The sequence below is a fragment of the Heptranchias perlo genome, chromosome 13, assembly GCF_035084215.1.
Source record: "Heptranchias perlo isolate sHepPer1 chromosome 13, sHepPer1.hap1, whole genome shotgun sequence".
NCBI lineage: Eukaryota > Metazoa > Chordata > Chondrichthyes > Hexanchiformes > Hexanchidae > Heptranchias > Heptranchias perlo.
This window is the reverse complement of record NC_090337.1, coordinates 50,019,951-50,043,638: the sequence shown is the minus strand read 5'-3', so window position 1 is coordinate 50,043,638 and position 23,688 is coordinate 50,019,951. Positions and strand designations below refer to the sequence as shown.

At 41.3% G+C, this 23,688-nt stretch overlaps 1 protein-coding gene and 1 pseudogene across 1 annotated transcript in view; both read right to left on the bottom strand.

Moving 5' to 3' along the window:
- Positions 1-9,021: 9,021 nt before the first annotated feature.
- LOC137331571 (integral membrane protein 2C-like) overlaps positions 9,022-23,688 on the bottom strand; it is a 40,363-nt gene continuing 25,696 nt past the window's right edge. The window contains exons 2-6 of the mRNA XM_067995453.1: positions 18,146-18,283; positions 12,707-12,898; positions 11,893-12,003; positions 11,145-11,295; positions 9,022-9,597 (exon numbers count right to left, since the gene is read on the bottom strand). Coding sequence (XP_067851554.1) covers positions 9,506-9,597; positions 11,145-11,295; positions 11,893-12,003; positions 12,707-12,898; positions 18,146-18,283 — 684 coding nt within the window. The 3' untranslated portion in view covers positions 9,022-9,505. The remainder of the gene's footprint in view (positions 9,598-11,144; positions 11,296-11,892; positions 12,004-12,706; positions 12,899-18,145; positions 18,284-23,688) is intronic.
- Positions 18,843-19,015, bottom strand: LOC137331761 (U2 spliceosomal RNA; annotated as a pseudogene).

Genomic DNA, 23,688 nt, shown 5'->3' with positions numbered 1-23,688 from the left:
GCGATGATTCAAATATCTCTGCTAGGGGACCCGCAATTTCCTCCCTAACCTCCCATAACGTCCTGGGATACATTTCATCAGGTCCCGGAGATTTATCTACCTTGATGCGCGTTAAGACTTCCAGCACCTCCCTCTCTGTAATATGTACACTCCTCAAGACATCACTATTTATTTCCCCAAGTTCCCTAACATCCATGCCTTTCTCAACCGTAAATACTGATGTGAAATATTCATTTAGGATCTCACCCATCTCTTGTGGTTCCGCACATAGATGACCTTGTTGATCCTTAAGAGGCCCTACTCTCTCCCTAGTTACTCTTTTGCCCTTTATGTATTTGTAGAAGCTCTTTGGATTCTCCTTTGCCTTATCTGCCAAAGCAATCTCATGTCCCCTTTTTGCCCTCCTGATTTCTCTCTTAACTCTACTCCGGCAATCTCTATACTCTTCAAGGGATCCACTTGATCCCAGCTGCCTATGCATGTCATATGCCTCCTTCTTCTTTTTGACTAGGACCTCAATCTCCCGAGTCATCCAAGGTTCCCTACTTCTACCAGCCTTGCCCTTCACTTTATAAGGAATGTGCTTACCCTGAACCCTGGTTAACACACTTTTGAAAGCCTCCCACTTACCAGACGTCCCTTTGCCTGCCAACAGACTCTCCCAATCAACTTCTGAAAGTTCCTGTCTAATACCATCAAAATTGGCCTTTCCCCAATTTAGAATTTTAACTTTTGGGCCAGACCTATCATTCTCCATAGCTATCTTAAAACTAATGGAATTATGATCACTGGTCCCAAAGTGATCCCTCACTAACACTTCTGTCACCTGCCCTTCTTTATTTCCCAAGAGCAGGTCAAGTTTTGCCCCCTCTCCAGTCGGGCCATCCACATACTGAATGAGAAATTCCTCCTGAATACACTCAACAAATTTCTCTCCATCCAAGCCCCTAATGCTATGGCTGTCCCAGTCAATGTTGGGAAAGTTAAAGTCCCCTACTATTACCACCCTATTTTTCTTGCAGCTGTCTGTAATCTCCTTACATATTTGCTCCTCAATTTCCCGTTGGCTATTTGGGGGTCTGTAGTACAATCCTATCAAAGTGATCTCTCCCTTCTTATTTTTCAGTTCTACCCATATAGACTCAGTGGGCGAACCCTTGGATATATCCCCTCTCACTACTGCCATGATGTTCTCCCTAATCAAGAACGCAACTCCCCCTCCTCTCTTACCTCCTGCTCTATCTTTCCTATAGCATCTGTACCCTGGAACAATGAGCTGCCAGTCCTGCCCCTCCCTTAGCCATGTTTCAGTAATAGCTATAACATCCCAGTCCCATGTACCCATCCATGCCCTGAGTTCATCTGCCTTGCCCATCAGACTTCTTGCATTGAAATAAATGCAGTTTAATCTCGACTTCCCTTGGTCTTTGCCCTGCTTTCTCAGACCATCTGTCCGGTCATGTTTTGTACACTCTCCCTTACTGCCTTTTGTTTCTGTCACCACTTTATTTCCCACTGACTTCCTGCATCGGTTCCCATCCCCCTGCCACATTAGTTTAAACCCTCCCCAACAGCACTAGCAAACACTCCCCCTAGGACATTGGTTCCAATCCTGCCCAGATGCAGACCGTCCAATTTGTACTGGTCCCACCTCCCCCAGAACCGGTTCCAATGGCCCAGGAATTTGAATCCCTCCCTCTTGCACCATCTCTCAAGCCACGTATTCATCCTAGCTATCCTGTCATTCCTACTCTGACTATCCCGTGGCACTGGTAGCAATCCTGAGATTACTACCTTTGAGGTCCTACTTTTTAGTTTAACTCCTAACTCCCTAAATTCAGCTTGTAGGACCTCATCCCGTTTTTTACCTATATCGTTGGTACCTATATGCACCACGACAACTGGCTGTTCACCCTCCCCCTCCAGAATGTCCTGCAGCCGCTCCGAGACATCCCTGACGCTTGCACCAGGGAGGCAACATACCATGCTGGAGTCTCGGTTGCGTCCGCAGAAACGCCTGTCTATTCCCCTTACAATCGAGTCCCCTATCACTATAGCTCTGCCACTCTTTTTCCTGCCCTCCTGTGCAGCAGAGCCAGCCACGGTGCCATGAACCTGGCCGCTGTCACCTTCCCCTGGTGAGCCATCTCCCCCAACAGTATCCAAAACGGTATACCTGTTTTGGAGGGAGATGACCGCAGGGGACCCCTGTACTGCCTTCCTACTCTTCCTCTGTCTGTTGGTCACCCATTCACTATCTCCCAAGGAGATAGTTGAGGGATAAAGTGAAAATTGAACCAAAGTGGTTCCACTTCGGTTCAAGAGGAGGGAGATGAAAGAATATGGTTTAAAGCCACGCATGGTCAATATCCCATCTCGCATAGCTTGCATAAAGTTCCCAAACATTTAGCAAGTGGGCAATGTTAATAGGAATGGGGTGGGCGGCGAAGTCATGTCTTGCTGTGTGTGAACAATGAGTTTGTAAAAGACAGAACTATAAACACCCAAAGGTCAAGAGATGGCCCATTTCTAGATGCCATAATGTCAGAAGGTGGTTTATACTAAAACAAGAGATGTGGTTTCTAGGAAATTAGATTTGGTAGGGCCATGCAAGGCCATGAGCAGGTCTGTACCCAGATAAGAAGAACCTATGCATTCCTCAATGGATCAATGGAACATATGAGCTTGAAAACAGAGATGGGGTTGAAGTCATTGACTACATTACATAAAACAGCTTATCTTGAGTTGCTAATGACTTGTCAGCACAGTGGGAGGATTTACGACCATGAGATAAGACCAGCGATGCTTACGTACAGACCAATGCAGCTGAATAGTATAAACATAGGTTATGTTCCCTCCCAAAATTTAGCAGTCTCAAGAAGAGATAGTCGGAAATCCATTGCCAGGCAGTCTGTGAAGGTCAGGTCTGAACATCCTGGCTTCTCAGACAGATCAGGTTGCACTGATTGCTTGTCATTTAACGTAATCGGTAGACAGTAGTATTATAACTATATACTGTTGAAAGTAATGTTGAAGACAGCTGTAGTGCAACTCTGTTGTAAGTCAATTAATAAACTTACTATTTTATAAGCACTCGAGCTAGAATCAAGTGGAAGTTATTGTTGAAGGATTAACAACCCATAGTTGTGACTGTAATGGGAAAATCCGCTAACAGGTGGGAACTGTAGTAATCACAGTAATGCCCATCGCAGTAACATATATGAGGTGGGAGGGGGCATTGCCATTCTTCCACCTCACTTTCTTCCTCATTGGCCCATTGGATGCCCAAGCAGAGGGCATTGGGACTCATGGACCAGTCAGCGACCGAGGAGCAGCCCCAAGATTGAAGATAGAAGTAAGATTTAGCCTTGCTTTCATCCTTAAAAATTCAGTCTCAAAATTATGGCAACCGAGCTTTACTGCTGGTGTTCTGAATCGAATAGTTTGGAGGTGCGTCTGTATCTATTTTAAGCAGGTGTTAAGAGGTTTTTGCCACAGAGCCAGACTTGAAGTTGAACTTATTAAATTGATAACATGTTGGTTAATTACAGTCCTTGGTGTACTGATACGTGACCAGATCTAAGTTGTGTGGTTGGAGAGGCAGAACATGTGGGAAAGGTGGTGGGGAGGTACAACAGCACCACCTAGCAATTATAGCATGACAGTCAAGGCTTAGCATTGCTTTTTGTCTGCAAACTGTAGTCTATGTCATAATTTCTGCTGTTTCAAAACTAACTTGGTAGCTCAGCATGAATTACTGAACTAGTCTGTGGCATTTAGATTCAATGGGGTAGAAATTTGGGCGGGTCCAGGGGGAGTGCGTTCCCTATGCTTGAATGGTATATGTAAGGAGTCGTACAACACCAGGTTATAGTCCAACAGCTTTATTTGGAATCACAAGCTTTCGGAGCTTTCCTCCTTCGTCAGGTGAGTGTAGGATTCCGTAAATGCACAGCATATATAGTCAGAGAACAATGCCTGGTGATTACAGATAATCTTTCCAACTGCCCGTTATCACACCTCGGCATAGATATAATCAAAGCAATCAAAGGAATGGATGGTGTTCAGACAGAGAAACATTACATCCCAGACTACTGAATACACAAGCGGTCATAACACAAAGACAGAGAGAGAGAGAGAGAAACACCCGAAAGGCAGTGAAAGAGAGAGAATGACCAGTTGTATTAAAAACAGATAACTTTTTTTTGCTGGTGGGGTTACATGTAGCGTGACATGAAACCAAGATCCTGGTTGAGGACGTCCTCATGGGTGCGGAACTTGGCTATCAATTTCTGCTCGACGATTTTGCGTTGTCGTGTGTCTCGAAGGCCGCCTTGGAGAACGCTTACCCGAAGATCGGAGGCTGAATGTCCTTGACTGCTGAAGTGTTCCCCGACTGGGAGGGAACCCTCCTGTCTGGCGATTGTTGCGCGGTGTCCGTTCATCCGTTGTCGCAGTGTCTGCATGGTCTCGCCGATGTACCATGCTCCGGGGCATCCTTTCCTGCAACGCTGGCCAAGTCACGGGACCATGCACCTGGTGGGTGGTGTCCTCTCGTGTGATGGTGGTATCTGTGTCGATGATCTGGCATGTCTTGCAGAGTTTGCCGTGGCAGGGTTGTGTGGTGTTGTAGACGCTGTTCTCCTGAAAGCTGGGTAATTTGCTGCGAATGATGGTCTGTTTGAGGTTAGGTGGCTGTTTGAAGGCGAGTAGTGGAGGCCAATCTCCAGACGCCATCCTACAACTCATCCGCTTCATCCTGGATCACAATGTCTTCACCTTCGATAACCAGTTCTTTACCCAAACACACGGAACAGCCATGGGGACCAAATTCGCACCCCAATACGCCAACATTTTCATGCACAAGTTCGAGCACGACTTCTTCACTGCACAGGACCTCCAACCAACACTATACACCAGATACATCGACGACATTTTCTTCCTATGGACCCACGGTGAAGAATCACTGAAGAGGCTACACGATAACATCAACAACTTCCATCCCACCATCAAACTCACCATGGATTACTCCTCAGAATCAGTTTCATTCTTGGACATACGAATCTCCATCAAAGACGGGCACCTCAGCACCTCACTCTACCGCAAGCCCAAGGACAACCTCACGATGCTCCACTTTTCCAGCTTCCACCCTAACCACGTCAAAGAGGTCATCCCCTATGGACAGGCCCTGCGAATACACAGGATCTGCTCAGACGAGGAGGAACGTGATGGACACCTACAGACGCTGAAAGACGCCCTCGTCAGAACGGGATATGACGCTCGACTCGTCGATCGACAGTTCTGACGGGCCACAGCGAAAAATCGCATAGACCTCCTCAGAAGACAAACACGGGACACAACCAACAGAGTACCCTTCGTCGTCCAGTACTTCCCCGGAGCGGAGAAACTATGCCATGTTCTTCGCAGCCTTCAACATGTCATCGACGACAACGAACACCTCACTAAGGCCATCCCCACGCCTCCACTACTCGCGTTCAAACAGCCACCCAACCTCAAACAGACCATCGTTCGCAGCAAATTACCCAGCTTTCAGGAGAACAGCATCCACAACACCACACAACCCTGCCACGGCAAACTCTGCAAGACATGCCAGATCATCGACACAGATACCACCATCACACGAGAGGACGCCACCCACCAGGTACATGGTTCATACTCCTGTGACTCGGCCAACGTTGTCTACCTCATAAGTTGCAGGAAAGGATGCCCCAGAGCATAGTACATTGGCGAGACCATGCAGACACTGCGACAACGGATGAACGGACACCGCGCAACAATCGCCAGACAGGAGGGTTCCCTCCCATTTGGGGAACACTTCAGCGGTCAAGGACATTCAGCCTCCGATCTTCGGGTAAGCGTTCTCCAAGGCGGCCTTCAAGACACACGACAACGCAAAATCGTCGAGCAGAAATTGATAGCCAAGTTCCGCACCCATGAGGATGGCCTCAACCGGGATCTTGGGTTCATGTCACGCTATATGTAACCCCACCAGCAAAAAAAAGTTATCTATTTTTAATACAACTGGTCATTCTCTCTCTTTCGCCGCCTTTTGGGTGTTTCTCTCTCTCTCTCTCTCTCTGTCTTTGTGTTATGACCGCTTGTGTATTCAGTAGTCTGGAATGTAATGTTTCTCTGTCTGAACACCATCCATTCCTTTGATTGCTTTGATTATATCTATGTCGAGGTGTGAAAACGGGCAGTTGGAAAGATTATCTGTAATCACCAGGCATTGTTCTCTGACTATATATGCTGTGCATTTACGGAATCCTACACTCACCTGACGAAGGAGGAAAGCTCCGAAAGCTTGTGATTCCAAATAAAGCTGTTGGACTATAACCTGGTGTTGTAAGACTCCTTACATTTGTCCACCCCAGTCCATCACCGGCATCTCCACATCTTGAATGGTAAAGGCCGAGGTGCCCTCGATATTGAGCCTCGGGCCTCATTTCAATGCCACCGGCATGGCGCAAACAGCCAGCCGGCGAAGAGGAAACCATGATTGGGACACTGATCGCGTCGTAACAGCGCCGATCGAGGGCAGACTGGCGGCTCGTGTTCTTTAACTGTATTGTCGGGAGGTGCACTCTTGCTCCTCCCGGCTCCACATTCAGGTAAGTAAATTTGAGAAACTTACCTTGTAGGTAGCAGTCTGGCTTTACTGAGTGCAGCCGATGCTGGTGCTGGCTGCCTCGGGCAAACCAATCTTGCCGTGAGGGCCTCAAACAGGGGTTAAGCCCCTTATTTACTCTCAGCAGAAACCGGAGGGATAGCCCTGTCACTAGGAGTAGGATTCTTCCCACTTAGTTCCACCTAGACGCTAATACCCTCCTCACAGGGGTCATCTTATTTGATATAGGAGTGGAAAGCTTCCCAGTGCTGTATGCAGATAAGCAGTTCAAGGCAATGTAGAGGTGCAAGCCATTTTTGTTCATTGCTGTGCACACTAGGGGATCCCCAAGATTTGGCTTTCGCCAACCTGTGCCCAAATCTTTTTGTGTTTCGGTAAGTTGGGTGTATGCCTATGGGGAGAGTGTGTGCATTGCACTTCAGGCAAACAAGAGGCCTACTTGCATGGATTTCTCAATAATTTGGTTTGGAAACTTTTCAGCATTGGATTCCCTACATGTCAAACAGCCAGCCAACCATAACAATAAACTTATTGCATTGTAATTTCCCAACTCCAACATTACTTGTTCTGTCCAATGTCAGATGCTGAAACAGCAGATCTAGAATAAACTGATGATGTCATCGGCCACTCTCCACCACACTCCCACCACTGATCAAAATCAGGCAGCTTTCATTGATCAGCAGCAATCTCAGGTTTCAAGGGCCCTGCCCTCTTTCAAATGTGACAGCAAATTTTAAGGAGGCAGCGGGAGTGCAAAAGAAAATAGTAAATGCAAGTGTAGCACAATCGAATAAAGAACTGTGCAAAAAGGCAGCATAAGGGAACCAAAGAAAACTTCACAAAGTTTTCAATGCAGAAGATGAGAAATGCTTCCAGTCACAAAAGTAGTACTTGAAATTCAATCTAAACAACAGCAAACTACCTTTAAGAAGCCATACTCGGCACTCATACAGCCAGTTTTTATGTGTGAGGCTAAAGCTATAGGCAGATCCTCAACCAAACCCATGAAATTCATTGTGGACATTATTTGGATAGTTGGTTGGCTACTCCCTTCACCCATTTAAAATGGATGAAAAGAAATCTCTCTGAGATCAGTGGGCACCGGAGCTATAATGCCTACACCTGCCTTATGCCAACAAGCATATCGTGGTGTGGAGATGCCGGTGATGGACTGGGGTTGACAATTGTAAACAATTTTACAACACCAAGTTATAGTCCAGCAATTTTATTTGAAATTCACAAGCTTTCGGAGGCTTCTTCCTTCCTCAGGTGAATGTGGGAACACATTCACCTGAGGAAGGAGGAAGCCTCCGAAAGCTTGTGAATTTCAAATAAAATTGCTGGACTATAACTTGGTGTTGTAAAATTGTTTACAACAAGCATATCTGCAGGTCCTGACACACATATTTGGTAATGAACCTGGGGACAGTCTCCACAGGCTCCAGGCAAGCACAGAGCCAGTTTCAGATGTGTGAGGACTTCTGCAGCCAACCTATACCAAAAGATCACCTCCTCCTTCAATCTTTTTGTCACCATCTCCTTCCAGACTAGCATAGAGATCATCTGCAGTATCAGCCAAGGTGTCACCCATACATATGTCAAACAGGTGATTGATGCACCTTTTTTCCCCACTGAATAGCAATGGCAGCATAATAGAATCATACAGCACAGAAGGGGGCCATTTGTCCCACCGTGCCTGTGCCGGCTCTTTGAAAGGGCTATCCAATTAATCCCACTCCCCTTTCCCCATAGCCCTGCAATATTTTTTGTAAGGGCCTCCATCACCCTTTCAGGCAGTGTATTCCAATCATAACAACTCGCTGTGTAAAAAAAAATTCTCCTCATCTCCTCTCTGGTTCTTTATTTAGAACTTAAAATAGCCCAATAATGTCTGTTAATTCACTAGGAAAGTGACTGTAATGCCTAATGTCACCACACTGCTGCATTGCCTAAAGTCGAGAGATCACTGTTGGCAGGCATGAGGCCATCCTGAAGTCCATCCTTTGTTTCAGTGAGTAACCACGAATCATGCAGGTGAGTTATGTTACAAAGATTTCATGTGTGATTTTTTGGAATATAAGGCTCTCAATTGTAAGTCGCAGCTTGAATTTGTCTCCTGCTGGAGTATGGGCATGATAAACATTGCAGAAGGAAAAATGAATGATGGGCCTGCTCTTTTAAACATCAACATGCTGTGTGCTCAATGTGCTTCTCAGAGAGTTCTATACAGGTTCAGCGCAGCAGGACTGAACAGGGCAAATTTCTGCAAACATGTGACATTGACATTGCTTCCACAACTTGCCTAATGGTCCACAACTGCACTAAAGAAACAGTGAGAGGGAGATGGAGACATGAAGAAAAATGTGAGCCCATTTTTGGTTCATCACTTTTATTCTCTCAGGAATGTTATTTACTGCTATTCTGCTTTTACAATCTAAATACACACAACACTCATTTTTGGCTCAGGTGTACATTTCTCTTTTCTCATTTTGGTTGAAACAGTAATTTTGTTACTTTGTCTTTTCAACTAAAACTTTTTTTTAAATGATGCTGTGAAATATATACTCCCAATTCAAATTCTCAACAGATTCAGCCATGCAGTGCTAAAGGAGGGAAGAGAGACTATCCTTTATGTTCTGATTTATTCATCAGCATAAAGGCTGTTAGGCTGCAAAAAGCAACTAATGCAATGTTAAAATGCAACTGTGACCACTTAAATAGCAGCATTACAGAATCATTACAAAATGTGAACAAGAGTACAGGAAACTAATACATCATTGACATCGAGTGCAAGAGTAACTGCAAGCAACTGTGCCTTGAATAACATAAAAACTGTAAGCTATCAGCTTCATGACTTCAGTTCTTTTCGCAGATGGATGTTTCAACCACAAATACGTTTACAAAGTGTCGGATACGTTGGCAGTTCTTGACGTCACGCTTCTCAATGGCTGAAATGAGAAATTGAAATTGTTACTGGTACATTCTATGAATGCACATATCTCTCCACTGTTCAATTTAATGAGGAAGATTTTTAACTGTAACTATTTTTTGAACAAGTACATTATCCTCATCTTTTTACATAATGTACTAGTCGCTCTCTCGTGCCATTGCAAACAGGGAGTCAAGATCAAGTGTAGTCGTCAGGTGTTAGATGGCAGGGGATAATTAGATCAGTGATTGCATATTTAATTCAGTTCCCATTTTAAAATCTGACATTCTCTCCTTATATTAATATTTCCATTATAAATTCCTATGTCCACATTTATAATGGAAACTGCCTATGTAAATTTGTCACTGTAATTACACCCTCCCACCGGTGATGGTGCTAGGGGAGAATATGATAGTATGACAAGTTTACATTGTCAATTTCCATTATAAATGTGGACATAGAAATTTATGAGGAAAAAGTTGCCAGGAAGTGCATGCAGATGTAAAATATTTGATATATAGATATACAGATTATATTGCTTATCGTGAATTTTCTACTTCATTGGGCGATGAGATGGTTTCCCCTTAATAAGAAATAAATTTGCTATTTAAAGATCCAAATTTGTTATGGTGCTTAAGGGTATACACATGCTCATTTTGTAGTTGTCATGACTCTACATAATTATTGCTGTATAATCAATTTAAAGGAAGACTGTCATATAAAATTTTCTTGCGAGATGGTTTATTGCAACATGTATAATGATATAATTGTCCTGAAATAGTATGATAATTTGCTATGCCCATTACCCTTAGAGAAAAATTGTGTTGAGGCTGTACCAGATTTAATCTGTTTATGTGTGGTCAGGACAGCATGAAGGCTTCATGGTGCAAATTATACCAAGTACTACTCTTACCCATGAGACCTTCCCGCTAGATAACTCAATCTCTTTCACTGCCCTTTTGTTTCACCTTCCCACTTTTCTCTTAGAACTGTGAATTCAGCCTTAAGCAATGGCATTTGATGCTTCATTTGACACCGTATTCATTTGACACCGTATCAGCTCCTTTTCAGTGTATTACGACAAGTGTGATATTTGCTCAATAGGGGCTCACATCTGTCTGGCTGATTAGTATTTTTACATCATGCTTAAGTCACTCTGAGGCACTTTCTGTTTCAGCTCTTAAATATAGCGCTGTCCATATTAGGCCCAGTCAACCTCCAATCAGTTTAATTTCTCTACTCATCAAGAGTTTGACTCCAAAATTTTTGTCAAAATGCAGCTCTCTTCAATCATATCCATGTAGTCACTTGTTGAATCAGAATGCTGGATGGTACTTCAGATCTGTTGACTCTATTTTAATGAGTTTCAGCAGTGCTTGACATTATTGAAGTTCACACAATTTTACTTTTGTGGAGGAAAAGAATAAAATTAAATTACCCATAGCTCCTTATAACAAATTGTCAACTGATTCAGATCAGCACTCGTGTCTCAGGTAAGTGCCATTCACCTTGGTGGAGACCAAGAACCCACACTGGGAGCATCAATTTAAAAGTTGCAGGACTTACTTCTCTTAACATTCCTGCGTTTCAGTCTGTAGGTTTCTTTTCCATTGCACAGCCTGTGGATAAAGGCACCCAGTTGCTGCATGTTGCTGACTTGCTCTGAGACTTCCATCTCCTCTTGAATAACGTAAGTCTGTGGCAGGTAGGTTCCCTTCTGTGAAGATTAATAATCTGATTGTTAACTCAAAAACAAAGGAACAATGATAATTGCAGTTCTCTGCACAATGAGGCAGTTTGTTCTTGAGTTAGCTCCAGTTTTTGTATTTGTATTTGCCTTTGCAAGGAGGGGGAAGTGGTCCCTCACAGTTTTACTTTAATGAAGCCTCTCATCCTGTGGTTGTCTCCATGCAGGAGACATTGACAAGAAATCATTTACTAACGAGGGTGTGGAACCATATCAGGTAAGGCAGCAGGGGTGTTAAATCGTATTTAAAATAAACAGGTTAGTACCATAGTTAAAACAATGAACAAAGGAATTTTAATCGTATTAACACGTTTGTTCCACAAATCACATTGTACAATTTCAACCCTCAAGTCTTTTGTAACATCGGGATAGATTTTCAATTTGCCGCCTGGCATAAAAGCTGGTGTTGTGGATCAGCTGCCCCTTATAGAAAGTGACGATTTTCAATTCCATGAGCTAAGTTGAAAATCTAACCGATTGTTACTAAATAGAACATTTCTCATTTATACAGGATTCAAATTAAGTATTTAACAAGTCTTAAAGGACAAAATAAAAAAATGGACTTACCTTAACGTTGGCAAGCAGTTCCCAGAGATTGCGTGGTGGCATTACAATGGTGGTGTTGAGTTCAATGACATAGCATTTATCCAGAGAGAGGTCATGGTAAGCAGTCAACCTCTACAAAAAAAGCAAATATGGTTTGTATTTTGGAAATTATTTTCTCTCCTTTCCCTACCTTGGTCTCTCTGCACTGTATGTTGGGTTTAACAAATTCATCCTCCCAGTGCAGAACTTAATTATTAGTCAGAAAATCCTGCCTGCGTTACTCCACACCTACAATCTCAACATGCGGATGACATCCTGAGATTCAAAGCTTGGCATTGGGAGCGCAATTTCCTGTGATCTAGCCTTATGTGTCATTTCAAACCACAGTAGGTGGACAACCCACCACTGGGACCCCATGAATATTGCTCTGAAACCAACTTCTAGTAAGTATTCTGGAATAGGCTCACTCTTTGATTTTACCTTGCTCCATGTGAGGAAGCACCTGCCCTTTGCTTAACACTTCGCACAGTGGGATGAGTTTGTGAAATTATGAGGAGTCAAAGGATCTAACATGACACAGTGCATCTGTGCCCCTCCACTGGGATATAAAGATCCTGCACCACCATTAATAAGCATAAAATCAGACACCGTGTTTGAATTCTGCTCTGTAACAGCACACACTACAACAATGATAATAGAATCTTTGTTTTTTCTTGTTACAATCACACCATGCCCGCTTATTTTTTAATAAGTTCTGCACTTTTTCACATTTCATTTTTTTATGACTAAATTACTTTCAAATTTATTATGGCTATTTGTATCTAGCTCTACTCACCCGCTGGAAGTCATGAATGATATCGGCAGCATCACCGCCTCTGAACTGGGGCACAGGGACATTGATCAACTCTACCTCATCCTCCAGGTAAATTTCTACATCCTCTTCCAGTTCCATCCGGGCTCTAAATGGTGCGTAGTCAGAATCATCATCGTACAGTACACAGCAGTGAAACATATTCTCCTGCGGGAGCTATTTAAAGAGCGGAAATAATTAAAGTCTGACGTCTTCAGTATAGTTAACAGCCATGAATATTACAAATATTCACCTTGGAATCTCTACCATTTCCTTTGTAAATAAACACCTTGAAGGGAATATATCATGTAACCTTTCCCTCATTTTCTTGGCAGTATAAGTCCATCCATTTGTAGACTGGCTAATTATGCTCCTTCCTGCATATCAAAAGGAAATATTGCTAGGTAGAAAAAGGATGGGGACCTGGCATATCTGGGCCCCACCCCAATTTTTACACTCGCCCTCCCAAGAGTATGGCATTTTTACGCTGTTTTCTTGGAGGGAATTTGGGGAACCCCCCCCCCCCCCGCCATCCTAAATTTCAAAAGACAGCTTCAGTGATCCATAGGAAGAGTGGTATCAATGCAGAAAACATTTTTTTTTATTACTAAGCAGCAACAGAAACAAACTTCAGTGGAAAGGAAAATCAAGAGGTGTGTAAAACGGGCAGTCAATCCGATCCAGTCAGTTTCCCGTTGGGCAGGTTAGGTTAAAATGACCCCAATGTGTTAGCAAGTCAATAATACAGAAAATTATAAAATACAGAATTCTTGAGGCATGCCCAGTCCCAGACGGATAGAAATCTGCTCGTCTCACAGACACCCTACGATCTGCTCATGAACCCCATAAGATCCACAGACCCCAGTTTGAAAACCTTTGTCATAAATTTAAGTTCCCAGTCTTAACCCAGTTTTTAGTGGATGATAGTCCACAGCACAAAACTGCTCATAATCCAACAACAACAGGCAGCAAATAGTCAGTCTCACTTAGAGATGGCACAAGGCCGATTCGTGTTAGAGATGGAAATGTCACACTGGTCTCGGAGAAGGGGATGTTCTAAGTCTGCAGTTAAGACAGGCTGGGGAAGATTTCCACTCGACTCTACTTATTAGCAACATTCTAAACATAGTGGAAAGATTCTAAAAGAATGGTTTTATGATTTTGCTAGGAATGGCAAAAATAAGAAATCTTCCCACTATATTTATGACGCCACCAACACATAACAACAGGGACACAAGAAGCTTTACCAACTGATGCATGTTATAGCTAACCAGGGAATGCTTAATGCTGATACTGCCACCAAAAGATAGAAAAATGTCTAATTTCTTAATGTTAGCATGAACACATCTGGATGAACACTAAATACTTTCTCTCCCTCACCAAAAAAAATCCAGAGACCGAACTGATGCTTTTGCATTTCAAGGAAGTGGAGCTTCATCAATAGATGCAAGAGTTGAGAATTACAGTAAATTCAGTCAAAGAACAATCTGGATATATAGACAATACTTCGTTTATCTGACCAAGGTGAACTCAGTCTAAACTTAATAATATATCATTCCCTTTGGAATATTTTACATAACCAGTTTCCTTTCCTTCCCAGAAGCCTTGTGCACTAAAAATAAGACTAATCCAAGAAAATACTGCTTAATAACCTCAGCCTGGCAACCCAAAGATTAAAGTGCTGGTTTACAAAGCAGGCTGACACTCAAATCTGCCTCTCAAAAGTGTGGTGATGCGTAATTTCTTGTTCTGTCTGCTAGATAAAGCATCTAAAAATAGCTTGTCTCTATATCATTTCACTTAGCTGAAAGTGATAGCTGTAACTAATTGATCCTACAGTTACTGATTTTTTTAAAAATCAATGTTTAGACTTAAATTATCCATCTACCAGTAGGACTTACTGAAAACTGTAACTGGAAAATCACAGTTTGGTAAATATCACAATCATTGTGGCTTCAGTGCTACACATAAGGACCTAATTTACATAATTGCACCATATAACAAATTTTGAAGAAGTTATTACAGAATAAATCTATTTAACTTTTCTTTTTTAGATATCAATCTTGACTTCCATTTTATACTATTCCCAGTCATTTCCAATGTTTTATTTTATTGCTATACCGTTTGAAATGTTTTGTTATGGTTTGGAATACCTTTAATGCTCCAGTGAATGTCATGTGTGTTGATTAAATCACTGACTCGTGCTACGTTCCATTTTGTCATGCAGCTAAATAACGAAGCAGATCACATTCACTTTTCAAATGCAATTAGCCATTAGATTTTGACTTGTTTTCATGTAAAGGATTTTTATCTTAATCATATGAATTAAATATCTACAATCTTCTGTGAAATGGACTATATTGCTAATACAAAATCCAGTGTCCTTCAGATTGATAATACTCTTGCATGAATTCACTGGTAAGGCTTCAATTACTTTGTATAATTTACATCTCTCGTACTATCCCATATTACAGAGAGGAAAGCTCATTAGCCTAGTGACAGTACCAGTGCATTGCTTTTCATTTTCTCTATTCACGCTCAAATTTTTTTCCACAACTTGCCTTTCTACAAAGCCTTTTACCTCCATTTGATCTGCTTCATCTGGGAAGAACGACAGGCTGTCCAGGCCTTGGAATTTTCTATCAATACTACAAATATTCCTCAATAACAATCAGCAGATTTACTTGCAGTAGGCCAACCAGCAGATCAGTTTTTGCCTCTAGCCAAGACTGAACACTGCTATTTTTAGGTGCTTTACCCAGTGGACAGAAGATCTGACAAATCATTGCGTTCTGGCCAAAGAGATGAGTCCATACTGGTTTGGAAGCAAGCACTTTAATTTCTGAGGTACCAAGTTGTGGTTATTAAGCAGTATTGCCTTCTATTAATCTTACTGCTACCCTGGGAAAGTAGGGCGGGGGGACGCTGGGGTACTGCATATGTAAAGTATTTAAAAAGGTATGCCATTTTATTAATTTCAGATTGAGTTCTTCTCCCATAAATAAAATATCATTTATATATCCATATTAATTTATGTAACAATCGACTCTTCTTTCAAATAAATCTGGTCACCTAGGAGCTTCCAAGATGTCTGTTCTGTGAATAGAAAAATTTTCTCATACTGGTCAACCTGCAATGTTTCGAAAGGGTGGAATTCAGGTTCATATTTGGATTGGGAGCGGGTTTTTAAATCAGCTAATTTTGCCACCTTGGGAGACCTTTACATTCTGCTGTTTTCTCAGAGACACTGCTTAATGTCAGGAGATCTCAATTAAAACAAGACAGTTAAAAGATATGGTATTTATCGACATGAGTTGATGAATAAAGAATCTTATCCGCTGGTACTTTGTGTATTTCTGAAAAAGTATTACATGCCTTAGAAAAAGTATTACATGCCTTAGAAAAAGTTGTAGTCTCAAGTGGTTTAACATGAAAGAAAATTGATGTATAAAGAAATGTGCATCATTATAGAACCTGTTGAGCAATCAAATTTCTAGAATTTTGGTGTATTCCAGAATACATGGTAAATTGATGTCAATAGGTTATTGATGAAAAATCAATGTTAACTGTTTTCCATTAAAAAGTTTCAATCCTTGAATTATATTGCATACTGCAGTGCAGATGACTTCAAATGAAAATATATTGGAATTATTTCAATAGCTTTTCACATGAGGTCCTATTAAATTGCCCAGATACCTCATCAGCAGCAATCGCAGCCCTGGGTATTCACTATGAGAACTATGTCACCTTTTTCTAATAGTTTAATGATTTATAGAACTGTATTAAATTCTCAAAGTGATAATCACACCTCGCGAGTTGCTGAAACATACTCTTTACAAGGTTGTAATATGCTCCAGTCCTCAAATTCATTTCTGCTTTTATTTGTGTTTTGAAATTGGTCAAATACTGGATTTATGTTTTCCTTAAACTGATAGAATTTACTGAATCTAGTAGAATGGAAAAAAGAACCATAATCCTCTATAGATGTAATTACTGATCAAATTGGTAGATTATTATTGAAAATCAAAGAAACAGAAGATTAAGGGGTTTAAAAAGCAGCAAATCAATTAGCACAATCTGAAATCTTTTAACTACATTTCTACTTAACATTTAAACTCCATTAAAAACTGAGGAATAGCATCAAGACATTGACTTGGTTTGCTAACAAATATTAGTGTTTTTCTCCAAATTAACTAGCACCGAATCAAGAGATGTACATTGAAAGGTTTAAATAGAAGGTGCCAATTAGATGGTCAAAAAGACTATGACATCCACAAATTAGGAGTTGAAAAACATCTGAACGAAGAGAAATAGTCAAAATAAAACCAAGAATTTTTTTAATGAAAAATGCAAAAATTAATGACTGTTTTTCTAAATAATTAATGACAAGCTAATGAAATTGCAGGCATATTCAGCTTTGAAATACGTGATTTCTGAGAAAAAATGGGTATGCCTCTCTTTCATTAAAAGGGAGATTTCAGCACAAGCATAACCCAATGATCATGTTTTGTCAAGAGAAGGTCTCAGTTTCAGATGTAGACAGTAACTATAAGAGAACGCATTCATAAACATTTTAACTGAAACAGCATTTACAAACATATTCCATTAGAAGAGGGTGGCATCAGTACATACAGCACCAGTTCACTGGATCATTATTGGACTTACACTTGACTAGATTGGGATGATTTTCAACTGTCGCGCAAATCAGGCGAGTAGTGGGCTACGCCTGCCCATTGGCACCAGCGGGAGGCCCAAACCATTTTCATAGTCGGGCCTTATCCGCATAATATAGGCGAGCTGCCAATGCTCAATGAATACTGACAGGTATCTCGTGGGTGGGTGGGAAGAGGGAATCTGGTGACTCTCCTGTGGTACTGAGCACGAAGTGCACACTTATAGGGGAAAACAGTGCTGTGGTGGCAGGGCATTAAAGGATTGGCAGTAGGCTCCTCCTAGCCACAAATAAATCAGTGCCACAGGTGTTTTTGTGCATTTGAGAGCAGGTTCTAGCATTCCCTATAAGGACCACTGGTTAGGCTGCTCTATGTTAAGTACCGATGGGCGCCTGCAAATTGGGTCAGGGTCCTATTTTAATACAGCTCTCACCTTTCTTTGGGTGGGAGCACTGGCCGCCTATTTTGAGGCTTGCTCGAAAATCAAGTCGGGCGGGCCTCGGGCGCCAATGGGCGGTAGGTTTTTAAAAAAAAAAATATAATCTGCTTACTGCTCCATTTTTCAGCATGAGCATGATGGTAGGGAAACAAAAATCAGTCCCGATATCTCTTGCTAATCAATGCCACACACTGGGAATGTTGAATCCTTGTTGAATATTTGAAGTTGCGGTGTCATTTCATTATAGTCGAACAGTTTTTTTTCATACTTTAAGAATCATTAAATTTTCAGTCAATAAAATATATACTATACCCGAGTGACAAAGTAGTACTTGTAGACATATACTGCCCCCAAGACTAATCCAGAAAGAAGAATAACCAATCCAAGTGTCAGACACCAAAAGCCACTAATGGCAGACTTCCGAGTTCTTGCTGGGACAGTGTGCACGTCCTGAAAAAAATAAGTGAATTATTAGACATTAAAAATCAGGGTTTTATAACCTTTTTGACTTAGTGGGTGGCGTAGGTGCGTACCAAGGAGCCTTCTGGGCCACATATCTACCCTCCCGTTAAATTGTTTATATCTCAAGTCACCGATAGTAACAGGTCTTTGTGTTCAGATTTAGGATTTATCCATCAATGAGGCAACACTGCTAAGAGCAGCTCTTTCCAAACTTTCAGGGCCGCGAATTTCAAACAGTACAAACCACCGAATAAGAACAATGGGGTAGAATTTCAGCGGACTTCTCCAGATCTCAAGCTGTAACTTTGACGAAACATGGGTGGAACCCATGCAGAAGTAGGTAAACATTTACACTGTTTCTCCAGCCTCTCCGCCAATCTCCCGCTGAAGTGATGGCGGGAGATTGGGACAGCACTTGTGGAAATTATGAGTGCAAATTTTGTTTTTTTTTAAGTGCGATATATCAGCTTTATTCTCAGTAATAATACATACACACATACAGAGACGCTGGGAAAGACCTGTTTTTTCTTTTGAATATCTCCCCACAGGGAGGTGCACCATTCCCAGAGACACTGCAATACTGGATCGATGCATGGAGTGGATGGAGCAAGCCCCTATTCCATCTCCCTGTTCCAAAAATCAATTTAATATATGGTCCCCAGATAGGGGACGCATCAGATATTAAACTGATAAGAACAGATTTTTTTTTCCAAAAAATATACTTTATTCATAAAATTTGCAACAATACATACAATACAGTTGTCATATCACTTTCCAAACATACACAATACAGATTATACAATTTGCAGGTTACATCAAGTACAGTTCAATGAACACATTGTACATAATTACAGTTCATGACACTCTAGGGTGCCTCATTGCATCACACTCAATACAGATTTATTGCGAGTACATTACATCAATTTGAATTTTACATTCTGCCCGAGGTGGTTTTTCCCTGATTGCAGCCCCTCGGTATACAATGGCGGGAAGGCTTTAAACAGTTGCCTTTCCCCACAGAGCTTTTGCGGCGGCCGCACCCAGCTTCAATGCGTCCCTGAGCACGTAGTCCTGGACCTTGGAATGTGCCAGTCTGCAACACTCAGTCGAGGACAGCTCCTTGCACTGGAAGACCAACAAGTTTCGGGCAGACCAAAGGACATCTTTCACCGAGTTGATGGTCTTCCAGCAGCAGTCAATGTCCATCTCAGTGTGCGTCCCCAAGAACAGCCCGTAGAGCACAGAGTCCTGTGTTACGGTACTGCTCGGGACGAACCTGGACAGATACCACTGCATCTCTCTCCAGACCTTCCTTGCAAAGGCACATTCCAGAATGTAGGATAGAGTTACCTGGGCTTCAAAGGCTGGGGTGGTCAGGGGCTGCATGTAGCTCACAGGCCACAGTTTGGACCCCTTATTATAGGCAGTCTTACATTTGAGGAAGTGTATGAGATTGTGTACAGTGCAGGCTGATGCTAGCATTTCAGAGTGTGTATGATGCAGTGTTGCTTATATCGGAGATTGTGTGTGATGCAAGAATGTTTACATCTAAAACTGCTTGATGCATTATGGTATCTACTTACGGATATATGTATGTTATTTAATTTGCACTGTATTAAGGCGAACCAGAGGTTGTAACTTCAAACATAACAGACTTACAGTAAAATTAGAAAACACAATGTTTCCCCTCCCCCATTCACCCAAGTTCTGGACATGCTGGATAGATGTCTGTTTAAGATTGGTTATAAAAATGAAGACAGACAAAGATAAATCAAACCCTGTGTGGTACAAAATGGTTCCTGGGTTGTTAGGGCAACGGATAAGTCACCTATGGAATGGAATTGGTTGATATTTTGATATACGTCGACATTCTGGATGATTACCTATGGTTGAGTGCCTCCCTTGGGAGACTGAATTCACACTGATGTATCACAGTGTTACAGAGAAGGATAGCTTTACATGTAGCAACACAGTTCGAATCGTAAACCCTAAAATATCAATGTGCGCATATACGGAAACAGTGGGAAAACAGCAAATTGCGCCACCACACAGTGCAAGCTGGCACTTTATACCAAGGCTTACTAGTTTACAGTAAATGAATAAACTCAATGCAGAACCAGAGATCCAGAAGTCAATGTGTACAGCAGTGCTGCACTGAGAGTCATTAATTTTTAGGGTTTACAATAGAGAAACAATACCTGATAATACCAATACAAAACTTTCAGTGCATCTCACTAAAAATTGTTCCAGAAAGTATCACCGGAAATTTCCTCAGGTCTTCCCTGTCACTGTAACTTCGGCGAAAACCCTGGTTACTCACATAAGCGGAGTTTCCACCAAAGTTACAGTGGCGGAGCGAGAGAAGCCCCGAGGAAATTCACCTCTTGTGTGTTACTAAGTTGTTCAAGCTCAAGCTCATGGCTGTACAAACAGCTGCTTTTGAAGGACAATAAATAAATTGGACAGTAGCCTAGAGTAACTTGACAAGAAAAAGTGTGTTATTGTTATTGCAGCCAATGTGTTTCATCATCTGATCTGAATGCCATCTGTTCAAATGTCCGACCAGCTTGTAAGCAATGAGAATCTAACAGCATGTGGTGAGGGCTGCTGGCAACTTCTAACACCCTACACTGAAAACTTATACTGTGATTGTACATCATCTTATTTTACCTTAATGGAAAAATGCATTGTTATAAATCATACAGTAACTGCCGACTGATCAGAAATACATTTTTCTAATGTCAGAAGACACTCTAAATAGCAAAAATTCAGGCAGAATGTTTCACATTAACCCTCAGACCCTGGCATTAGTGTTAGATTCTAAAACTTCAGAAAAAAATTATAAAACATACCCAAATTAGAATACATTTGAACCAAACTATTTTATTGGGTTTAGCATCCAGTTTAATCGTACTTCATTTATGTTTGGCTTAATGTAATGTTGGTTATCTAACAGAATGATTTCTTACATTCTTTTAACAGTACATGAAGATACATACCTCTGAATTGAAAGTGCTTGTTTCAATATTAAGAACAACTTTGAAATGACAACCCATTTTACATTGCATTTTATATATTTAGAAAAATTCAAAGAGGTTAGGCTCTATTTAGCTATTGGTTAGATTATAAAGGGTTTTAGTGAACTTATAAAAAAGATTTTCAGCAAAATGTTAACTCTTGACTGTGATAGCCGTCTACAGACAAATGACCAATGTACATTTATATTCATCATTTATATAGTCATCAGCCTAAACACAGGTGCATGCAGCTTTGATGTCATGCTATTAAATAATGTCATGTTTTTAATTAATACATGGTTATGAGCCAAATGTTGCTTTAAACATATTCTTATCTTACTACTGGCATATTGATCTATATAATTTGGTTTCACACTGAAAGAAGGAATAGTTATTCTGTAAAGAAAATTGTGTGACCAAATAGAGCTCAGTATTTTTTTTATAAAATGCAAAACAAAATGTGCTGTTATTTCAAGTAGCACTAAAGTTGAGTCAAGCTAAAGTTAAGTCAAGCATGCTCAACTCAGAGCTAAGTATTTTCATGGACTATTATAAAAATGTTAATCATTCCGTCATAGAATCCATATGACATTAAGCCTTACAAAATTCTATCGAACTGGACATTAGAAACGGAGTCTAATTTGTATATTCAAAATATTTTTAGAACTTTTTTGTGCTACATGGCAGATTTTATGCATTAACTTGTAATAATACTTTTTACAGAGTTTATTTGATTTTAAAACATTTTTGATTTAGCGCAGCACATTGTGCTCTGAAGTAGAAGGTCGTGGGTGCTGCACCGATTCCTCACGCAGCACCTGAGCAGAATTAAACAGTGTGTTAACCCTTGTACCTTGCACACACCCCTCCTAGTGAATAGTTACAGAGCAGCAGTGATAAATACTTGAAGGGGAGAAAATTGCAGGGCCATGGGGAAAAAGCAGGGGAGTGGGACTAATTTTGATAGCTCTTTCAAAAAGTAGGCACAGGCATGATGGGCCGAATGGCCTCCTTCTGTGCTGTAAGATTCTATAACAGAGGTCCAAAAGCAGCTCTGTGACACCCTGTTCCCCCCCTCCCCCCGCCCCCCACCCCCCCCACACCCTCCGAGCCAGGCAAATGGCGCTTGTGTAATAACACAAAAGTAAACGAGGGTCTCTTAGAAGCTGAAACACAAAATATTATAATGAGGAATGAGGAAATGGCAGAGATGTGGCAAACAAATATTTTGTATCTATCTTCACAGTAGAAGACACAAAAAACATACCAGAAATAGTGGGCAACCAAGGGTCTAATGAGAATGAGGAACTTCAAGGAATTAATATTAGTAAAAAAAAAGTACTGGAAAAGTAATTGGACTAAAAGCTGACAAATCCTCTGGACCTGATGGTCTACATCCTTGGGTTCTAAAAGAGGTGGCTGCAGAGATAGTGGATGCATAGGGCACTTAGAAAATCATAATATGATTAGGCAGAGTCAACATGGTTTTATGAAAGGGAAATAATGTTTGACCAATCTATTAGAGTTTTTGGAGGATGTAAGTAGCAGGGTAGATAAAGGGGAACCAGTGGATGTAGTATATTTGGATTTTCAAAAGATACCACATAAAAGGTTGGGATAATATATTAGCATGGATAGAGGATTGGCTAACGGACAGAAAAGAGAGTAGGAATAAACAGGTTATTTTCAGGTTGGCAGGTTGTAACTAGTGGGATGCCACAAGGATCAGTGTTTGGGCCGCAGCTATTTAACATCTATATTAATGACATAAATGTAGGGACTGAGTGTAATGTATCCAAGTTTGCTGACGATACAAAGCTAGGTGGGAAAGTAAGCTGTAAGGACACAGAGTCTGCAAAGGGATACAGACAGCTTAAATGAGTGGGCAAGAAGGTGGCAGATGGAGTATAATGGGGGAAATGTGAGGTTATTCACTTTGGTAGGAAGAATAGAAAAACAAAATATTTTTTAAATGGTGAGAAACTAAGAAATGTTGGTGTTCAGAGGGATTTGGGTGTCCTTGTACATGAAACACAAAGTTAACATGCAGGCACAGCAAGCAATTAGGAAGGCTAATGGTATGTTAGCCTTTATTGCAAGGGGGTTAGAGTACAAGAGTAAGGAAGTCTTGTTGCAATTGTACAGGGCTTTGGTGAGACCACACCTGGAGTACTGTGTACAGTTTTGGTCTCCTTACCTAAGGAAGGATATACTTGCTTAGAGGCGGTGCAATGAAGGTTCACTAGATTCCTGGGATGAGAGGGTTGCCCTATGAGGAGAGATTGAGTAGAATGGGCCTATACTTTCTGGAGTTAAGAAGAATGAGAGGTGATCTAATTGAAACATGTAAGATTTTGAGAGGGCTTGACAGGGTAG